This window comes from Lithobates pipiens, unplaced genomic scaffold, assembly GCF_037356315.1.
Source record: "Lithobates pipiens isolate NorthernLeopardFrog02 unplaced genomic scaffold, aLitPip1_a1.2 Scaffold_25, whole genome shotgun sequence".
NCBI classification, from domain to species: Eukaryota; Metazoa; Chordata; class Amphibia; order Anura; family Ranidae; genus Lithobates; species Lithobates pipiens.
In genome coordinates, this window is record NW_027507787.1 from 29,048,191 (window position 1) to 29,068,190 (window position 20,000).

General features: G+C 44.5%; 1 protein-coding gene across 2 annotated transcripts in view; it reads right to left on the minus strand.

Annotated features, from left to right (window-relative positions):
* Nucleotides 1–19,517, minus strand: part of PANK1 (pantothenate kinase 1) — an 80,294-nt gene extending 60,777 nt beyond the window's left edge. The window contains exon 1 of one of the 2 annotated variants that reach the window (XM_077454197.1): nucleotides 19,269–19,517. In XM_077454197.1, coding sequence (XP_077310323.1) covers nucleotides 19,269–19,461 — 193 coding nt within the window. In that variant the 5' untranslated portion in view covers nucleotides 19,462–19,517. Of the gene's footprint in view, nucleotides 1–10,618; nucleotides 10,839–19,268 lie in introns of those variants that run through there. The other variant, XM_077454198.1, reaches the window with a different exon arrangement.
* Between the last annotated feature and the right edge of the window lie 483 nt (nucleotides 19,518–20,000).

The following is a 20,000-nucleotide window of genomic DNA, read 5'->3' on the forward strand; positions in this document are numbered from 1 at the left end:
CACAAATTTTGGGCTGAATTCAGATCTGAAAAACAAACCAAAAGACACAGTATTTTTGTGAAAAACGCACCAGACCCGCTGCGGAGATATGTGAATCGGCTCCATAGAGAACCGGTCAAAATCTCCTGCCATTGCGAATTGGATGCGGCAAACTCGTATCCAATTCGCAACGGTGTGAACCCAGCCTTAAACTCTAAATTGATCGGTGGTGTTGGAACTCTGTCTGTAGTTTCTGATCATTTGAGCAAAATATCTGTGCAATTCAGATCGAATAAACATATATATTTAATAGCTTGTTTACATTTCTACCTGATTAATCGTGTTTTCAATTGATACTTTCAGCCAAGTGTGGAACAAGATTGTGCATGTTGCAACCTTAAAATGGAAGTAAACCCTTCCAAACAACTTTGACCTACAGGTAAGCCTAGATTAAGGCTTACCTGTAGGTCCAAGTAATATCTCCTAAACCTATATGGTTTAGGAGATATTTGCCCGAAAATGGGCACCGCTGTCTACGGCGCATGCGCCGTAGACAGCGGCGCGCAGGCGCACTAAATGCGGCAAGTCCAAGAATGGATTTGCCAAATTTGTCTACTCCCGTGCGCATGCGCGGGAGTGACGTCATCGCGGCTCCGGCGAATGGCAGCGTCGGAGCTCCGAGACGCGACTCCCGTGCGCATGCGCGGGAGTGACGTCATCGCGGCTTCTCCGCTGTCATTCGTCGGAGCTGCGAGAGACGCCACAACCAAGATGGATGCGGCGGACTACAGGTGACAGCGGCGACTTCGCTGGCTCCTGTGTCAGGTAAGTGACACATAATGAGCTACTATGCGATGCATAGTAGTCCATTATGCTTTACCTTTGCAGGGAAAAAAAGAGGAAGTAAACCCATCAGGGTTTACTTCCTCTTTAAGTATTTTATATCAATGATGAATCGCTTGTTTGCGATTGTACGTACCTAAATAGATCAGAAATGTTATGTGTATGGCCGACTTTAAACGTTTAAAAGTTTGCTTTACGTTACACTTGTCTATCAAGGTCCATTCATAAATGTCCTGGTATTCAAAAGGGACAAAGCAAGTTCACACCTGCATATCAGGATTTACCAGTAGATCGTGGTCTGGGCTTGCTGACCCGCCATTCCAGAGCATCAAACAGAGTGCAATGCAGAGGGACTACTTGGAGCTGTAGTAGGGAGCAAGAGCCGCATAAGCCGATTCCTCCATAGTATCGGCTCATGTGCCACGTGGAGTGGCCCAATTTACTTGAATGGGTTGTGATTGGCAGGCGCTAGCATGCACCAAAAGCAACAGGGGGCTTAATTCCTGTTGCAGCACGTGTATACCTTTGGCTGCTGCCTCAACAGCTAAAGGGGGTAGGGATTGGGAGCGGTAAAACCACAACTCAAACACAAGGTTTTATGTGTGAACGTGCCCCAAGTGTGCTGCTGCCGAAATGCAACTAAGGGCTCATTCACAAGTGCAATGGGCACTGCTGCTCCTCTAAAAAGTGATCTGAGTGTAGTTGACAGATGGTGAGGAGGTGATGCGTTGGCTCCTCACCACTTGATTTAAACCCAAGATTGCTGTGCAATGCACGTGATTGCGACACGGCAGTAAGGCAATTACAGGTTTAAAACTGGTGTGAGGAGGCGGCACTGTGCCCAGTGATTTTTGACTTCCCATGTTGTTCAGTTAGATCTCCAACACTTTAAGGTTGCCTACCCCTGGTGTGGACTATTATCCCACATGAGGCATAGACCCAAAGATCATGAAATTATCTATTTTGATTGGAATCGCATGGCTGATTATTATAAGTCATTGTTAAAAGAGAGAGAGAGAGAGAGAGAAAGACGTTGCGAGTGGTAGCTGGAGTTATGGATAAAATGGTGGCTTTTCAATATTTTATCAGGAGAAAAATACGCAAGAATTTCCAGATGCAATCAATTGATTTGGCTGTCATCAAGCAAAGTGATGGTATCACCAGCCCCTCAGAATTAGGACTTTGGCAGAAGAGACATACTACAGGAAATCCTGCATATGGACGTGCTGAGAATTTGAAGTGATGTAACTAAATGATGCTTCCTCAAACCTAAGGTTGGCTAGACAGTTCACAACTTGGCTGGTTCAGCAGGAACTGGCTGATATTTGAACCATGTATGGGCAGGCTAAATGTACCCAAGTTGATTGATCATAATCAGCCTGCCGGATTTTACATACAATTATCGCTAGCGGTTGGTATAGCTGCTAGCAATAATCGCTCCATGTATAGCCTGCCTAAAATGTCAGCCCACCATTAGATAGGCAGATATCACCTTAGACCCCTTTCACACTGGGGCATTTTTCAGGCGCTTTAGCATTAAAAAAAAAAGCGCCTGTAAAGCGCTTGAAAGAAGCTTCATCTGCAATCCCAATGTAAAAGCCCGAGTGCTTTCACACTGAGGCGCTGCGCTGGCAGGGCGTCAAAAAAGTCCCGCAAGCAGCTTCTTTGCAGCGCTTTTGGAGCGGTGAGTACACCGCTCCTAAAGCGCCCCTTCCCATTGAAATCAAAGGGAAGCCCCTGCAAAACGTCTGAAAATCGATTTTAGCAGCAGCGTTTTGCAGGTGCCTTTAACCCTTTATTTGGCCACTAGCAGGGGTTAAAAGCGCCCACTAGCGCTTGAAAAACGCTGGTAAAGTGCTGCTAGTTTAAGTGGCGCTTTATGAGCGTTTTTCTGGCGCTGACATTGCGAAAGGGCTCTTAAAGCACTCGGGCTTTCACATTGGGATTGCAGATGAGGCTTTCAAGCGCTTCACAAAAACACCCCAGTGTGAAAGGGGTCTTAAAGCGGAGATATCTCATTCAACTCTGCAATGCGCTGGAGTTCCCCACCGGCCACTGACATCTTCAACCCCAGGGCTTTCAGATATTAGTCCACAGCCATTTCCATTGGCTGGGGCGAGATGATGTCACTCCTGCACAGGAGTTCAGTCATCTCAGCATTGCCAAAATCCTACACATTAAAGATACAATTCCACATTAAGATTTATGGGGGTAGTCATCTTAATACAAGTCACTGGAGCCCTGTATCCCATATCATTGCCAAATGATGAAAGATGTGCCATGCTAGGAACATGGTTTCTACTCCACTCAACCGTAAAGGACTTGGCTTTACTCACAAAATTCCAAAATCTTTGTAAGCATACCTTTACTAGAGCTGCATGATTCTGGCTAAAATGTAAATCTTTTTTTAGCTTAAAGATAGATCACGATTTTCTCACGATTCTCGCGGTATAACATCATCTTTCACATAAAAAAAAAAAGTGCTAACTTTACTGTTTTTTTTTTTTCAAATTGCATTTGAAAGACCGCTGGGCAAATACAGTGCTGACATAAAATATTGCAGCACTTGCCATTTTATTCCCTAGGTTCTCTGCTAAAAAAAAAAAAAAAAAAAAAAAATAATATATATATATATATATATATATATATATATATATATATATATATATATATATATATATATATATATATATATATATATATTTGGGGGTTCCAAGTAAATTTCTAGCAAAAAAACATTTTAACTTAAGAAACAAAATGTCAGAAAAAGATTTAGACTTTAAGTGGTTAACTTCCTGCATTTACATGTTAAGAACTTGGAAGACTGCCTGGATTATTATTATTTTTTTTTTTTTAACACACAAAATTGCATCACTTTGATCTAAGAAGGAAGCGTTAGTTACAATGTTTCATGTTAAAAAGACTCCCAGGATGTTGACAGCTGAGTGAGCAGATAAGTCTCTCCACTTGTTATATGAAAGAATCGGCAAACTCTTCAATAGAGATCGCTGGGGGGGGGTTGAACTGAGATGACGATTTTTTTAACGATTAATTGTGCAGCTCTAACCTTTACCTGACAGAATTTCTTCAAAAAAAAAAAAGGCCAGAACATTGCAAATCATAAAAATTATTATTCAGAATTATGTGCCCATATACATAAGTTTACAGGTGATAAAATGTTTTTAGAAACTGTTTTAACCGTTAGTATTCAGATACCCCAACAGTAAAGCTGGCCACTATTAGGGTTTTCTTCCAAAACTGTCATTTGAAGAGAACATTTATTTGATTTTCTAACTTATCGAGGTCAAATTGACATTAGTTTGCAACCGCAGTGATTTAGAACACTGTGACCTTTGGAACGCCCTATACTTGATAACATGCAGAAATCACTGATCAGTACCGATCAAGCCAGATTAAAATTTTTTTTTTTTTTTTTACACAATCAAGGAAAAAAAAAAAGGAAGGAGGAGATTGGGCACCAATGCCTCTGGTGGTACAATGCTCTCCATTTTGTGTTTTATAAGACCCCCATTCCATAGACAGCGGTTGACTTCTGCTTACAGCAGCAGTTTGATGTCCAGAAGTCCCAGTATTGTCCAAGCTTCTGGATTTTTTGGTTTGCTTCCAAGGTTTTCTACAACCATTTAGAAAAAGACTGTGTTGAGGCATGTTTATTTCCTGTATATAATAGGATTATAATTAAAAGAGGAATGAGATTGTTCATGGTATTTGGGTCTTAGCAGTCACATCATGGTTATTAAAGGAACAACATTCAACGAATATCTTACTAGTGACGTGTATTTAACAACACAGCAAGCATCTTGTATATAAATGTAGACTACACCAACAATTAACTCTCCAAAATTGTCCAAGTAGGCATTGCAAGCTCTGTACAGACATTAGATGACTGCTGTGCAATCCCGCTGATTCTGGATAAATTAAAAGGCAGGACAGCTAGGGGTACCCCGCATTTAGAATTCTGTCCGCGAACTTCAAAACGCTCTGCTAAAATGACATATCGCACAATGCAAATTTCAGATGCTATTCAGTTAAGGCCCCGTTCACACCTGGGCGTTTTTGCGATCTCGGGAAGAATCTCAGCGTTTCTGCCCACAATCCCAAAAAGGCTCTACAACACTGACCAATTGCACCATGCCTGCTCAGGTGCCATTAATGTTCAATAGCATCTAAAATGCTGGTGCGATTCTGCCACGAGCGTATATCGATAAATTGTGTTGCAATTGCGGCAACCCACATCACGCAAACCTTGTAGTTCAAAAAGGACAGGAGCTCAGTATCAAACCCGTATTTAGGTGCCACTGAAAATAAATGGCACCTGAACAAGTGTGGTGTGATTTGTGAGTTTTACAAAGCGGTTGGGAATGCAACCGCCCAGATGTGAAAGGAGCCTTAATGACACCTAAAAATGTGGTGCGGTCATTTGTCGCCAGAAAGAAGCTCCTGACCCTTTTTTGGGCGACAAACTTCACATGATGCAGTTTGCCGCGATTTATCATGAGACAACCACCGCAGCACACTTTTAGGTGCCATTAAAATGAATGGCATCTGAAATTCGCAATGTGCATTTTGAAATCGTGGGCAGAATCGCAGTGGGTTGAAAAATAAAAATAAGGGACTCATTTATGGGCTGCCTTAGACTTCCGTAGATACCTTCAGATGCAAAACACTTATTAGCCTGAGGATTATTTCTTACAAACGACTGTTTCCCTGCTCATAGAAGTAAACCCTGTGTTCATCTGTACAAAAAAGAACAAAGAAAAATATGTGACAAAGAATGATATTAAAAGGAAAAGATCACAGAGAAAAAAAAAGTCTATGCAGCTTTTGTACTGGAAAGTTGAATTTTCCACCACTGATTACTCTGCAAGGGCAGCATGACTTTAAAAAGAAATCTCTATTGTGTTTAAATCGGTTGTATGCCCAGAAAAAAAATAAAAAATAAAAAAAAATAAAAATTAAAAAAAGAAGAAAAAAAATAAAAATTAAACACACCTGTAAGGCAAAAAGAATAATGAGCTAGTATGCACCACATACTAGCTCATTATGAAACACTTACCTTATAACGAAGCTCCCACAGGGCCGCCCGGTCCAACATCTCTACACATACGACAATGGCGGTCCAACATCTCTACACATACGACAGTAGACATCCAATATTTCTACACATACAATAGTGATCTAACATCTCTACGCATGAACTCAAAACCCTAGGTGACATTGTGTCTGACGGAAGGCTGCTCAGCTTTGATGACCTTAAAAGACTCTGGTCCTTACCTAACCTTATGTTCTTTAGATATCTGCAGTTATGCCATGCTTTCCAGGCCCAATTCCCAAGAGCTATAAGTCTGGAAGTTCATGCCATCGCGGCCTCGCTGAGGGCCCCGGGAACTGGGGGGGGGGGGGGGTATACTACTCCCTGGAGAGACTTGCCAGGATCTACCCTGACAGGCAGCCAACATGCCATAGATGCGATACTGGGGTTGGATCCTTCTTCCATGTAGTGTGGTCGTGTGCGCAGATCAGGCCTTTCTGGGCAGGCATAGAGGGGGGTGATAAAATCTATTGGCAAACTCAGGGTCCCTTGTGACCCACTGCCACTAGGTGTATGTGATGCGTTGGAAGGCCCACAATCTAAACTCCTTGTATTTTATGAGGCCTTCCACGCCAGGAAAATGATCATACTGCATTGGAACAAGCCCCTTCCTCGCACAGTACAACAATGGAAAACGCTGATAGACTTGGCGCTGCCATTATACAAACGGACATACTTGGGACGCAACTGTCCTAAAAAAAATTGACAAACTGTAGGCAGCATGGGTACGCGAGCAACAGTCGCCACTGGAATAGGAAATGGATGGTAGCAATGGGTTAGATATGAGCAGGAAGAGATACAATGCAGGTACAGTTTTGATAAGGTAGTGGAGGAACCTCCTGGTATCCTACGGACCCTCCCTTTGCCCCCCCCTCTTTTTTTCCTCTTTTTCTCCCTGCCCCCCCTCTATCCGCCCCTGCTCAGATGTCTAGAACTCCTTCTCCCCCTACCTCCTGTGCCCCCGGCTTCACCATGATATGCCCCGCGGATGGATTCCTCTCTCTTGCTCTGCTACCACTAATCTGCTCTAATGTTATAGACTTTATTGTATTATATCCAAGTGCTTAATGTATGGTCTATGGAATTGTATCACTGCTTAACTTTGTTTATCTTGAAATCTAAAACTTTTTCTGTTAAAAAAAAACCAAAAAATAAAAATAAACACACATCTCTACGCATATGACAATAGTGAGCAAAGATCTCTATAAATACAATAGTCGTCCAAGATTTCTATGCATGTGACAACAGTAATCTAATATCTCTACATTTATGACAATGGCTATTGTCTTATACCTAGAGATAATTGATAGCTATCTAACATCTCTGTGTACATGTCAACAGTAACACACCTTTCCATGATCACTCATCGTTTAGCCTTTAGCGACACCGGTACAATGTGATCACCACTATTTAGATCCAAACAGCCAAATGTAACAGAACCAACTGTCCCTTCAATCTTCACATTCTACCTGCAGACAAACTGTACTTTAAGCCTTTGGGGCATCTGAAAAGTCAAATCACCACCAGTTCAACAAACAGACCTTATTTTTCTACAACCTCCCCAACGCAGGTCAAGGCCTACAGTGACAAGTACCCAACTAAACCAGAAAAACACAATTTGCACTAAATGGTCACTTAGCACAAAGGATTGGCTCATCCCTGTAAGGTCCGGTTCACACTGAGGCAGCACGACTTACAGCGCGACTACCTCAGGCGACCACTGCGGCGACTTGCAAAACGACTTCTGTATAGAAGTCAATGCAAGTCGCCTCAAAAGTCGTACAGGAACCTTTTTCTAAGTCGGAGCGACTTGAGTCGCTCCAATTAGAACGGTTCCATTGCACAGAGCGGGACGCGACTTGTCAGGTGGCTAAGTCGCCTGACAAGTTGCCCCTGTGTGAACCGGCTCTAAGTGTATTTCAGTTATCAACTAAAAACATAAAATATAAAACCTCCTCTGAGTTTGTTTATTAAGTTTTATCAACCAATCACATTTTCCCCTTCTAAGCCCATATACCTTTTAGGGCACTTTCACGCTGCTCCACTGAGAAAACCCCGTACAAACGCCTGCGTTTTTTTATGCATTTTCTGGTAATAAACTCAAATCATGCACCTGTGAAACATGGACAAGTGACTCGAAAAAGCGCAACCGTTTTTCATTAATTTCAAAGAAAGGGTGCATTTTTTGGTGCGCATTTTAATAATGCGTCAAAAATGCAGAACTTTTCAAAAACGCACCCGCAGCACATTGGTGTAAAGAGTTCCATAGGATTTAAAGGGATACATTTTTCATGCATTTTTGTTATGCTTTTTAAAGCGGACCTTCAGCCTGCTTAAAAACAATCCCACCTCTCCACCCCTCCTCCTCTGCAGGAATAGGGCTTTTTTTTTTTTTATAAATATAAAGTCTGCCCGCCTCCCCATGCATGTCACACGCCTTAGGCGAATGACACGCACACTGCCCGCTGTGCCTCCCAGAATATGTATGTCACATAGCCCAGAAGACAGGCTTTCATTGGAGAAAGGAGGAAGGGGCGGGCCTGTCTGTGCATCTTCAGGAAGCGCGCTGGCTGAACCTGTAACAGCTGACAGCCTAGAGATGATGTCATGGGGAAGCATGGTGATGCGGGATCGAGCGCTGCCAGAAGAGAAGAGTCTTTTAGCTGGAAAACGCTAGATCTGCTGGGTTGGTGGGTATTAAAATTTAGCAGAACTCACCACCAGGTAGGTAAGACTTAGAAGAAAAAATAAAATAAAATTGGGAGGTGGGGGGAAGAGGGTAAAGTTCTGTTTACACCAAACCCACATCAAAAACTGATCAGCGTGAAAGGGCCCTTGTTTGTGGTCATGTAACCAAATATAAGAGTGAATATTCCGCTCACATTGCTGTCCTAATTCAGGTGCATTGGAAATCCACTTCATACATCACAGAGGCTACAACGCTCTAATCTAAGGCTAGGATCACACTTGCCTGTGCAGTACAATGCTGCATTTTACCACGCAGGCTACAGTGCTGACACCAGTTAAGAGCGGTGTGATGTGCATCTCTGCGCACTGCTTGTTTTTTTTTTTTCCAACTTTATTTGAACAGTCCTGTAGTGACAGTTCACATGTCACTGGACTGCAGAATGTTGTGTTGCTGTTTGGTGACATGTGGCGCTGAAAAGTGTAGACATGCTGCATTTTTCCTGCAGTGCAATACAAATCACACCAGCGCTGTGGTGTGAACAGGGCACATAGAAAACAATTATTTCCTATGCCCCCTAGTGGTGACCCAACCAGTGTGGGAAAATGTAGGTCACTGCGTATCGTGTGACAGAGCCCTTACCTCTGGTGCCAGGAGAACAGAAAGCAGAGAGTACTCTGTCACATCTGCCCATTCTCTCTCCAGGTGATATGGCTAATGCTATGCTTTCTATCACAATGCCAAGGTAGAAGACAGACATGACCAATGCTATAGCTTTGCATGGCAGGGTTTTCATCAGTGACAATGCTGGGATCCCCCCTCTACTTGTGTGGGGGAGACAACGCTGGGATCTCCCCCCTCCTCTACCTGTGTGGGGGGTGACCACGCTGGGATCTTTGCCCTCCTCTACTTGTGAGTGAGTAAGTGACAACGCTGGGATCTTTGCCCTCCTCTACTTGTGTGGGGGTGACAACGCTGGGATCTCCCACCTCCTCTACTTGTGTGGGGGTGACAACGCTGGGATCTCCCCCCTCCTCTACTTGTGTGGGGGTGACAACGCTGGGATCTCCCCCCTCCTCTACTTGTGTGGGGGTGACAACGCTGGGATCTCCCCCCTCCTCTACTTGTGTGGGGGTGACAACGCTGGGATCTCCCCCCTCCTCTACTTGTGTGGGGGAGACAACGCTGGGATCCCCCCTCTTCTACTTGTGTGGGGGTGACAACGCTGGGATCTCCCCCCTCCTCTACTTGTGTGGGGGTGACAACGCTGGGATCTCCCCCCTCCTCTACTTGTGTGGGGGTGACAACGCTGGGATCCCCCCCCTCCTCTACTTGTGTGGGGGAGACAACGCTGGGATCCCCCCTCTTCTACTTGTGTGGAGGTGACAACACTGGGATCCCCCCCTCCTCTACTTGTGAGGAGGTGACAGCACTAGACAGGGTGACCATGCTGCGTTGATTTCACTGCAGGGGAATCTGTTGTCACCCAAGCATTTGGTATTTTTACAGAGATAAAGGCAAATGTCAGGAATGCAGTATGTCTTGTGTCATTTTTTTTTTTAATAAAAAGGACTATAAAATTCTAGTAAGAAACAATACCATCTGCCAAAATGTACAATCTGAGTGACTGCTTATTACAGCGGATATATATAGTCCTGGGTGCAAATGTGTGAGCGGATTATTATTACAGTAATAATTATATAAAAACAAAGTGTAATGAGGAATAAAAGGAAGACTATGGTACACATAAGATGGATCAGTGCATGTATAGACAGACATATGTACACACACACACACACACACACACACACACACACGTTACAAGTGTCAGCTGACCATAAAAATCCCCGGTGTTGTCATGCACATTCTAATGCCACCGCCTTGGCTTGTTCTTTTCCCATACATCATTACAGACACACATACATAGGCAGCGGCTTGCAAATCCCACATCTCATCACCAATGGGCAATCCTCGCCTGCATTCACATCTCTACTTACAATGTTTCTTGCCATCAATGAGCTTCATTGTTGTATGTATGATGTAGCAGCTTTTCTGTTCCAACCCTTCAGTGACAGAATGACAATCCGGAGAGATGTGACCAGCACCTTCGCATTTCAAGACTGTCTGCTGTGAAATCACTAGGAACAAGGTCACACTTTGTGTTTTTTTTTTTCCTGCATAGAAATTGTGAAACGCCCGGTGAACTGTGCCTTCTCTACATGGTATTTACAATGCAGCCACAAAAGCCATGCTTCCTGCCTGCTCATTGGCTGATTAGCAGCCCGGCCTCCCATGGTGTCAGTAGGTGTGTTCGGCTTTCTGCTCGCCTCATTGGCTGATCCAGTCTGGCATTTAACAGCACATTGATTTTAAGCAGTCTACTGACTGTGTTCTCACCAATCCACCCCCGACTTGTATGGCTGCTGATGGGAAGGAAGGCTGGAAAGCCCTATACACAGGGAAAGGGGGGAGCGCTACCAGCCTAGATGATGTGCTCCTATCCCAGCCCCCTGTACACAGCTAGCACACTGGATACATATCATGTCATCTGCATTGCACTGCTAGTATTCTATATTCTACTACATCACTCTGCTTTTTAATAAATATGACATTTTTGGCTAAAAACAAAGGGCACATTTACACCAGATGCAGAATGAACATATATGCATAAATAAAAAATAAAATAAAAAAAAAGTAGTTTGCACATAATAAAAGTACATGAACACACTGCAAACCAAAGTAACTCAGTAAAAAAAAAAAAATAAATAAAAATAAAAATTATAATATTATATTTTTTGTCACCAAGCCAAGATCACAATTTTCTTAGCAATAAATCGCTGTGACCCATGTGTCATCGGCCTATAGCCAGTCACTGGAAAGCAGAGATTTACTGACATTTTATTGTCGCACCCAGAACCATCTTTCACCTGATCGCCCCCTCCGTTTAAGGAACAAGCTTTCAGTTGAATGGTAAAACTGTCATCCATATCATACAGTCTAATCAAAACTTCCCTTACCAACATGACCCCCTTGAGAACCATGCGCAGTACAGACTATGGGGCTCATTCACATGGCCGATTAGTTCCATACGCCACCCAGATCAGCGTATTTCTGTGGTGGATGCAATCATTTGTGGCGAATCACCCTGAACAGATTAATGATAGACATCATCCACATGTAATTGCCCAAGGAGCAATTACAGGCAGTTAAGGAAACAGAGGCGTACGCAAACTGTTTTGGGTGGATTTGCTAAAACTGGAGCACACAGAATCTGGCGAGGCTGTCCATAGTAACCAATCAACTTCTAGCGTCAGCTTATTCAATTAAGCTTGGACAATAAAACCTGGAAGCTAATTGGTTACTATGCAGAGCTGCACCAGATTCTGAGATCAGCAGTTTTAAGCTACTTTCACACTGAGGCGCTTTAAGGCGTTTTAGAGAGAAAAAATAGTGCCTGTAAAGTTCCTCTCATGCCTCCCAACTGTGAAAGCTCGGGTGCTTTCACACTGGAGCGGTGCGCTTGCAGGACGGGAAAAAAAAAAGTCCTGCGAGTAGCATCTTTGGGGCGGTACGGGAGCAGGGGTTAAAAGTGCCCCGCTAGCGGCCAAAAAGCGCCGCTAGAACAGTGGTTAAAGCACCTCTAAAACTAGTGGCGCTTTACTGCTAACGCTGGGCGCTAGGCAGTGCGAAAGTATCCTTAGAAAATCTCCCCCTTTGTGTCCAGGGACGCTACCCACCAGGTAATGCTCCATGTGCCCATACACAGGACAGCCAAGGAGCCTCTCAGCCTGTCATTGACCTGCCCAGGTGGAGCAACTTCAGCTAATCAGAAATACCTGGCCATACCATCCGCAGAGGGCCGATTGTACAGTCGCATCATATAGTGTGTATAGCCAACTTTTGTCTCCTATGAAACCGACACCAGCACAGTGTAAGGCCCCATTCACACCACTGAGCTGTGTCAACTTGTGTTAAAACGCTTGTTGTGCTGTGTTAAGTGGTTGTACACCCTAACTAACATATACCCAGGGAAGTGACTGGCCTCAGGTTAAACACAGAGATGAAATAAACCCTCATACATAAATTGTACCATCTTATCTGCAGTCTTCTCTTTTCTACATCCGTTCAAAGTCCAGAATTTATACAGCTTGTTCGTTTTCAGAAAGTAGGGGGCGGGAGCTGGCACTGCACTCTGCAGAGCTCAGTGAGAGCCGATTGGAGGAAAGGGACACCCCCCTCCCACAATACCCAGGAACAGAGCCGAGGCTGTCAATCAGCTGGAGATCCCGCCCCTGCCACCATTTTGTTGTTGGTGTCAGGAAAACTTATCAGAATTGATTCATGCTGATAGAGGAATGCAAAAACTTAGTTGCTTCTGCCACCTATAAAAGTTATCAAATTAAAGTGGAAGTAAATTCCCCTATCGTTTTCAGCCAAGGAAGCTGCCATCTTTGCCTGCGTTTAATCTTCAACTGCTATGGTGCTACACATGTGATTCGTTATGACACCAGCCATTGGATGGTTTGATAGTTTAAATCCATGGGTTTACTTCCACTTTAAAGAGCTGATAACATGTAACACAGTGGGTGTCATGTATATGTTAGAATGCGAGTGTGGCCTACAGTACCAGACCCTTACGTGTGAGGATTTGAGAACACATGAACAATATTAAAAAAGGTCTTAAAATGCATGTTTCCAAACATTTTTGTTTGTTTCACAATTGTAGCCCTGCAGGGTTGAAATTTTGGAGAGTAGAGAAAGTGACCAATCACTGGAGGGGATGCAATTTTATTTGGCAATTGAGTTGCCGCAAATCATTTTGGGTATATGAAACGAAGGTAGGGGTCCCCACAGGGTTGAACATGGAGTTCGATCTGAACTGTTTTATCTCTGATCGGTAAGGGATAAGGATAGAGTTCTGTGGTTATATATAAGGATTGTAGGATTTTCGAAATGTAATTTTAAATGTGTTGTTGTTTTAAATAAATGTTTATTAATATGCATATATTTTGTATTCAGGAAAAGGTGGTGGTTGACGTTTTTAATTAAATTTTATAAAATGATGTATGTTTGCTTCCAGGAATATGGAAGTGGTGATTATTCATCAGATTATGGTTATGATTTTAAAAGTGTTTTGTTCCATTCATTGACGTGGTTGAAGAGGGGTCATATGTACTCTGTTACGTGCTGTCTATCTCTGGTGTCCAGAACCGGGGCGAGCATATGGATCATGTTCTGTAGCCACATGACCTATTGGGCTTCTGTTTAACTATGGGAACATACACTATTGAGAGGAGAAGTCCGAAGGTCAATTGTGCCTCCCATGTGTCTTTGCTTCTGTGGCAATGTACGGGGAAGAAGGAAGATCTACGGACATCCATTACGCCCCTTAGCGGGGTTGGTTCCAGATACCTACCACGACTTTTGAATGTTGCTGAGGCAATGTGCGCCAGGGAGGGCGGGCTTCCAGATGCTAAACACATCCTATGGGTGTTCGTGATGGTTCGGCAATGTATTGTGTAGGGGCGGGCTCTGGATACCAACCACGCCCCTTGAATTTTGCTGTGGCAGTGTACATGGAGGAGGGCGGGTTTCTGGAAGACAACCACGCCCCACAATCCTCCATGACGTTTTGGTAGTGCACACTGTAGGGGCAGGTTTTCACATACCAGTTAAGCAAGGTGGAATATATATAAAGAGAAGCCGACTCACGAGCCCCCGTAATTTGCTGAAGAAGTCCCACCCACGGGGACGATACGCGTGTGGGAGGGTCTGTGACTATCTTCTATGCTTTTCAGCCTAGCACTGTGGTTTCAGTTCTATGTTTGTAAGTAGCATTTCTATTTTAATAAAAAGGCAGTTTTAATTAAAACGGAGAGCACTATATATGTCTCATTAATTTTACATGAACCATGAGAGAGTACTATACTGTTGCTGCACTACTGAGGCTGGATTTCATTCACTGGATGAGCTAAGAGGCATTTAGTCATCCTACGATTGCCCCGGTGGGGACTGCTTGAATGACCTTTCAGTTAATTCAGAGGTCCAGAGATTAAGGTGAGTGGCCTTATCTCCGGTGGTGGAAGCACATCAATTATACAAATCTTGAGCAACCTGATCACTATCGAGGAGTGTACTCTTATCTGCTGGTGCCTTCGTTTGTGTCATCCTTGGTTTTCAAACTTCACAACTTGGGTCTCTCTATGTGTTTTATAGCGGCTAGTTATTATCTCTATGTATTTTTAGTATATTTTAGCGCTGCACTATTTTGTGTTTGATAGAGGAACAAGGCAGCAGACAGAAATGACATTTATAGTGCTCTGGGTTGAGAGAAGTACACTATAGAGGGATTTTTTTTGTTCATATTTCATGTCTGGAACACAGCATACTGCAATGCAATGTATCGTGTTAACAAGTTGTGGTGCATTTTTTGGCCAGGTGAAGAACACCACAATGTACCATCAGATCACACCAATGTGTGTTACATGCATTCCATTGCATTGTGCAGCACTGGAATAAATGGGCCCTTTCACATCTGGCTGGTATGCTGTGCACTCATTTGCATTGTCTTAAGGCGGCCCATTTATTTTAGAGAGGCAGCCAAAGAACAAGAGTATTCATCAAAAACACCTTCAGTGTTAATAACATGATTGTTGTGAAATTCAAAAATATCCATAGTGATTAGATTAATAGGGAAGCAGAAATCGTATCTAGACCATATAAAACCTAAAAAGAAGAAAAAAAAAAACCCTCTTATTTGATTTTTTGATTAGTGCTGCACTTTGCTTTTGGAGAAAGCACAAGAGTAGGCAGATAAATGTAGCGCCACCTTCTCCCCTGACACAGCGCGCCCCGATGCACACACCCTGATTACTATGTGCGGTCACCCAGGACCCGTCACACCTTCTAGTTACAGAAGCATGCACACCAAGGGCCCATTCACAGCTTGTTTGTTGTTTTCTGACATGCGTCACCCTTCCATGTGCTCCTTGCTGCAAAGGCCAGTTATAGGATGTGGTGGTTGCCATTTGTTTGTACTGTTGGTGATTTAGTTAGGGTGCGCACTGGATATCTTCGCTGTCATTGTGCTATTGCTGGGTGTCCATTGCTGCCGTATACCTTTAGGGAGGGATAGGCTCCCTCCAGGCATAGCTGCCCTCAATCTATCCATTATTATATATGTGCTCCTATTATGGAGGCTCTCAAAATGAGAGTTAAGACTGCAGTACACTGGGGTGCTGTGATGTGGCTGCTCTAGCTTAAGCCCCATATACACAATCAGTTTTTCTGCCGAGTTTTTACTTCAGATTTACCAAATCCATGTAGTGCAAGGGCCTGCCTGATTGCATACACATTCAAACTCCTAAGGTTTGACCTCATATTATATGGTTTTGGTAAATCTGAAGGAAAAACTCATAGTGTGTATGGGGCTTTACATATGTATTTGCAAATGTGTGCAAACTTAACCCCTGGTTTTAAAGTGAACTGTCAGACAGGAGAATTCAGTTTGTTGCAGGCTGACTGGTAAATGAGCTGGGAATCTTTGTTTGCTATTTTTTTGACATGCGTTGTCCTATGTGCTCCTTGCTGTTAAGGTCAGTTATAGGTTTGGGTTGTTGCCATTTTTTTTCCCCATTCACGCCTAGGTCTCTGCCATTTTTCTGCATTTTTATTTGTATTTTTTGATGTAAAGTAGCACACAGATAAAAATCTGACAGCTCGTATTTTCCTAAACAGTGCAGTGATGTGCCCACCGTCTATGTATAACAACAGAACTACGTGCATGCAAGGTTAAGCGCGTTACAGGGTGAACGGACTCTATATGCATCAGTGCAATGCAGTGCCATTCATCCTGAACAGCGCCCAGTGACCCAGCCAATGGACATGCTTTGCAGGACAATGACAAGAGGGGTGAGGTGCCAGAAAGGGTTACACACAGAACCATCTTTTGGCTGCACATATTCATGGGCGGGTAGATGGGGGTTGTGGTCGAGAATGAATGGCAGCACATCACTCCACCACAATGAACACAATGGCATGATGAGAATGAATGACACAACAATGCATTGAGCCAAGTGTGGCCTTTAGATGCCCCTATGACGACATGAGAATAAATGATACCACAATGTACCTTAGATGGTCCTATGATGAACCGAGAATGAATGACACCACAATGCACTGAGGTGAGTGCGGCCATCAGATGCTCCTATGATGACATGATAATAAATGATACCACAATGCATAATCAGATGGCCCTAGGTTGACACGAGGATGAATGACACCACAATGCACCATCAGATGATGACAGGGGAATGAATGACACCACAATGAACCATCAGATGACGACATGGGAATGAATGAAACCACAGTGAACCATCAGATGATGACATGGGAATGAATGAAACCACAATGAACCATCAGCTGATGACATGGGAATGAATGACACCACAATGAACCATCAGATTATGACATGGGAATGAATGACACCACAATGAACCATCAGCTGATGACATGGGAATGAATGACACCACAATGAACCATCAGATGATGACATGGGAATGAACGACACCTCAATGCAGCATCAGATGATGACATGGGAATGAACGACACCTCAATGCAGCATCAGATGATGACATGGGAATGAACGACACCTCAATGCAGCATCAGATGATGACATGGGAATGAACGACACCTCAATGCAGCATCAGATGATGACATGGGAATGAACGACACCTCAATGCACCATCAGATGATGACATGGGAATGAACGACACCTCAATGCACCATCAGATGATGACATGGGAATGAACGACACCTCAATGCACCATCAGATGATGACATGGGAATGAACGACACCTCAATGCAGCATCAGATGATGACATGGGAATGAACGACACCTCAATGCAGCATCAGATGATGACATGGGAATGAACGACACCTCAATGCAGCATCAGATGATGACATGGGAATGAACGACACCTCAATGCAGCATCAGATGATGACATGGGAATGACACCACAATGCAGCATCAGATGATGACATGGGAATGAATGACACCACAATGCAGCATCAGATTATGACATGGGAATGAATGACACCACAATGCACCATCAGATGACATGGGAATGAACGACACCTCAATGCACCATCAGATGACATGGGAATGAACGACACCTCAATGCAGCATCATATGATGACATGGGAATGAACGACACCTCAATGCACCATCAGATGATGACATGGGAATGACACCACAATGCAGCATCAGATGATGACATGGGAATGAATGACACCTCAATGCACCATCAGATGATGACATGGGAATGAATGACACCTCAATGCACCATCAGATGATGACATGGGAATGAATGACACCTCAATGCAGCATCAGATGATGACATGGGAATGAACGACACCTCAATGCACCATCAGATGATGACATGGGAATGACACCACAATGCAGCATCAGATGATGACATGGGAATGAATGACACCTCAATGCACCATCAGATGATGACATGGGAATGAATGACACCTCAATGCACCATCAGATGATGACATGGGAATGAATGACACCTCAATGCACCATCAGATGATGACATGGGAATGACACCACAATGCAGCATCAGATGATGACATGGGAATGAATGATACCACAATGCACCATCAGATGATGACACGGGAATGAATGATACCACAATGCACCATCAGATGATGACACGGAAATTAATTCAGGAAATTTTGTCCGCTGAAGCATATAAGCCGAAAATTGCCTTTTCAGCAATTTGCCGAAAGAGAAAAACGGCCGATAATGGAGCCGAAAAGGGGGCGGGGGCTCCGCCCACGACCCTGGTGCCGCCCGTCATCAGGGTGTCCTATAACGCAGCAGAGCCGCTGCCTGATTAAAGCGCCGTTAACATCACAGCTTTCATTTCAATAGCTGTGTGTTCCTAGCCGCGTGCCGTCACATACAGCCCCTCCCCCTTGACCGGGGAACTTTGATAGACAGATCACCGTCCCAGGATTGGATGGGTGATCTGTCTATCAAAGTGCCTGCACATAGAGGAGGGGCTGTATGTGACGGCACGCGGTGGGAAACACACAGCTATTGAAATTAAAGCTGTGATGTTCCCGGCACTCTAATCAACAAGGCGGCAGTAGCAGTGGCTCTCCTCTCTCTTCACTGGCTGTCTGCATCTGATGTTCACTGGTGAGGCTGAATTGATCAGAGGAATGAATGACACCACAATGCACCATCAGATGATGACAGGGGAATGAATGACACCACAATGCACCATCAGATAATGACAGGGGAATGAATGACACCACAATGCACTATAATGCACCATCAGATGATGACAGGGGAATGAATGACAGCACAATGCACTATAATGCACCATCAGATGATGACATGGGAATGAATGACAGCACAATGCACCATCAAATGATGACATGGGAATGAATGACACCACAATGCAGCATCAGATGATGACATGGGAATGAATGACACCACAATGCAGCATCAGATGATGACATGGGAATGAATGACACCACAATGCAGCATCAGATGATGACATGGGAATGAATGACACCACAATGACCAATCAGATGATAGCAGGGAACAATCCCCCCAGCTGTCCCACTCACGGGGTCTGCTCCTCCTCCTCATTCTGCTCTTCTTGGCCGGGGATCCCTGGTGGTGCGCACTGTCTTGGTGTGCTCGGAGCGGCCCATGCTCTCCCGGGACCCGGCTGCTCTCCCCGTTCACCAGCACCGGGGGATGAAAACCATTCTGCAGGCGGGGAGAGGAGGCCGCCTCGGGCTCCGCAGGATCCCCCATCACTACAACGTGCGGGAGGGGGCGTCACTGCGAGCAATGGAGCCCGGGGAGGGTGACGTCAGTGGGGGCTTGGCTAAGGCCGGTGTTCTTGTCATGGGACCAGCCTGTCAGATCGCTGCTCGGGAGTGTATACCGCGCAGGCGCGTAAGCTGCGGGGCGGGGCGCCCGCGCACGCGAACAAAGTGACAAGGTGAAGCGTACAGTGTAACCTCTAACGGTGATGTGTGTCCTATAGCCAGCTGTGTGACGCATCACGTGATTTGTATTTTGTACCAAACCCCCTCAGTCAGAGACACAGTGTGTGTCCAGTCTATGGAGGATGAGAGCTCTGTGTGCCCTTCCCTGTCTCCTCCTAAGTGCTGATCACTACAATATCTGTACTACAGGCAGGGCAACCATAGTAGGGCCCCTTATACAGCTTTAGGTCTGGGCACCTCCGAGCCTGACCACCAACATTCCCAGGGTCCCGCCCACTGGCCGTAACACCAAATCTGCCCACTAGCCATCCCACCAAGTCCTTCAGTGCCTCAGCCCACCTC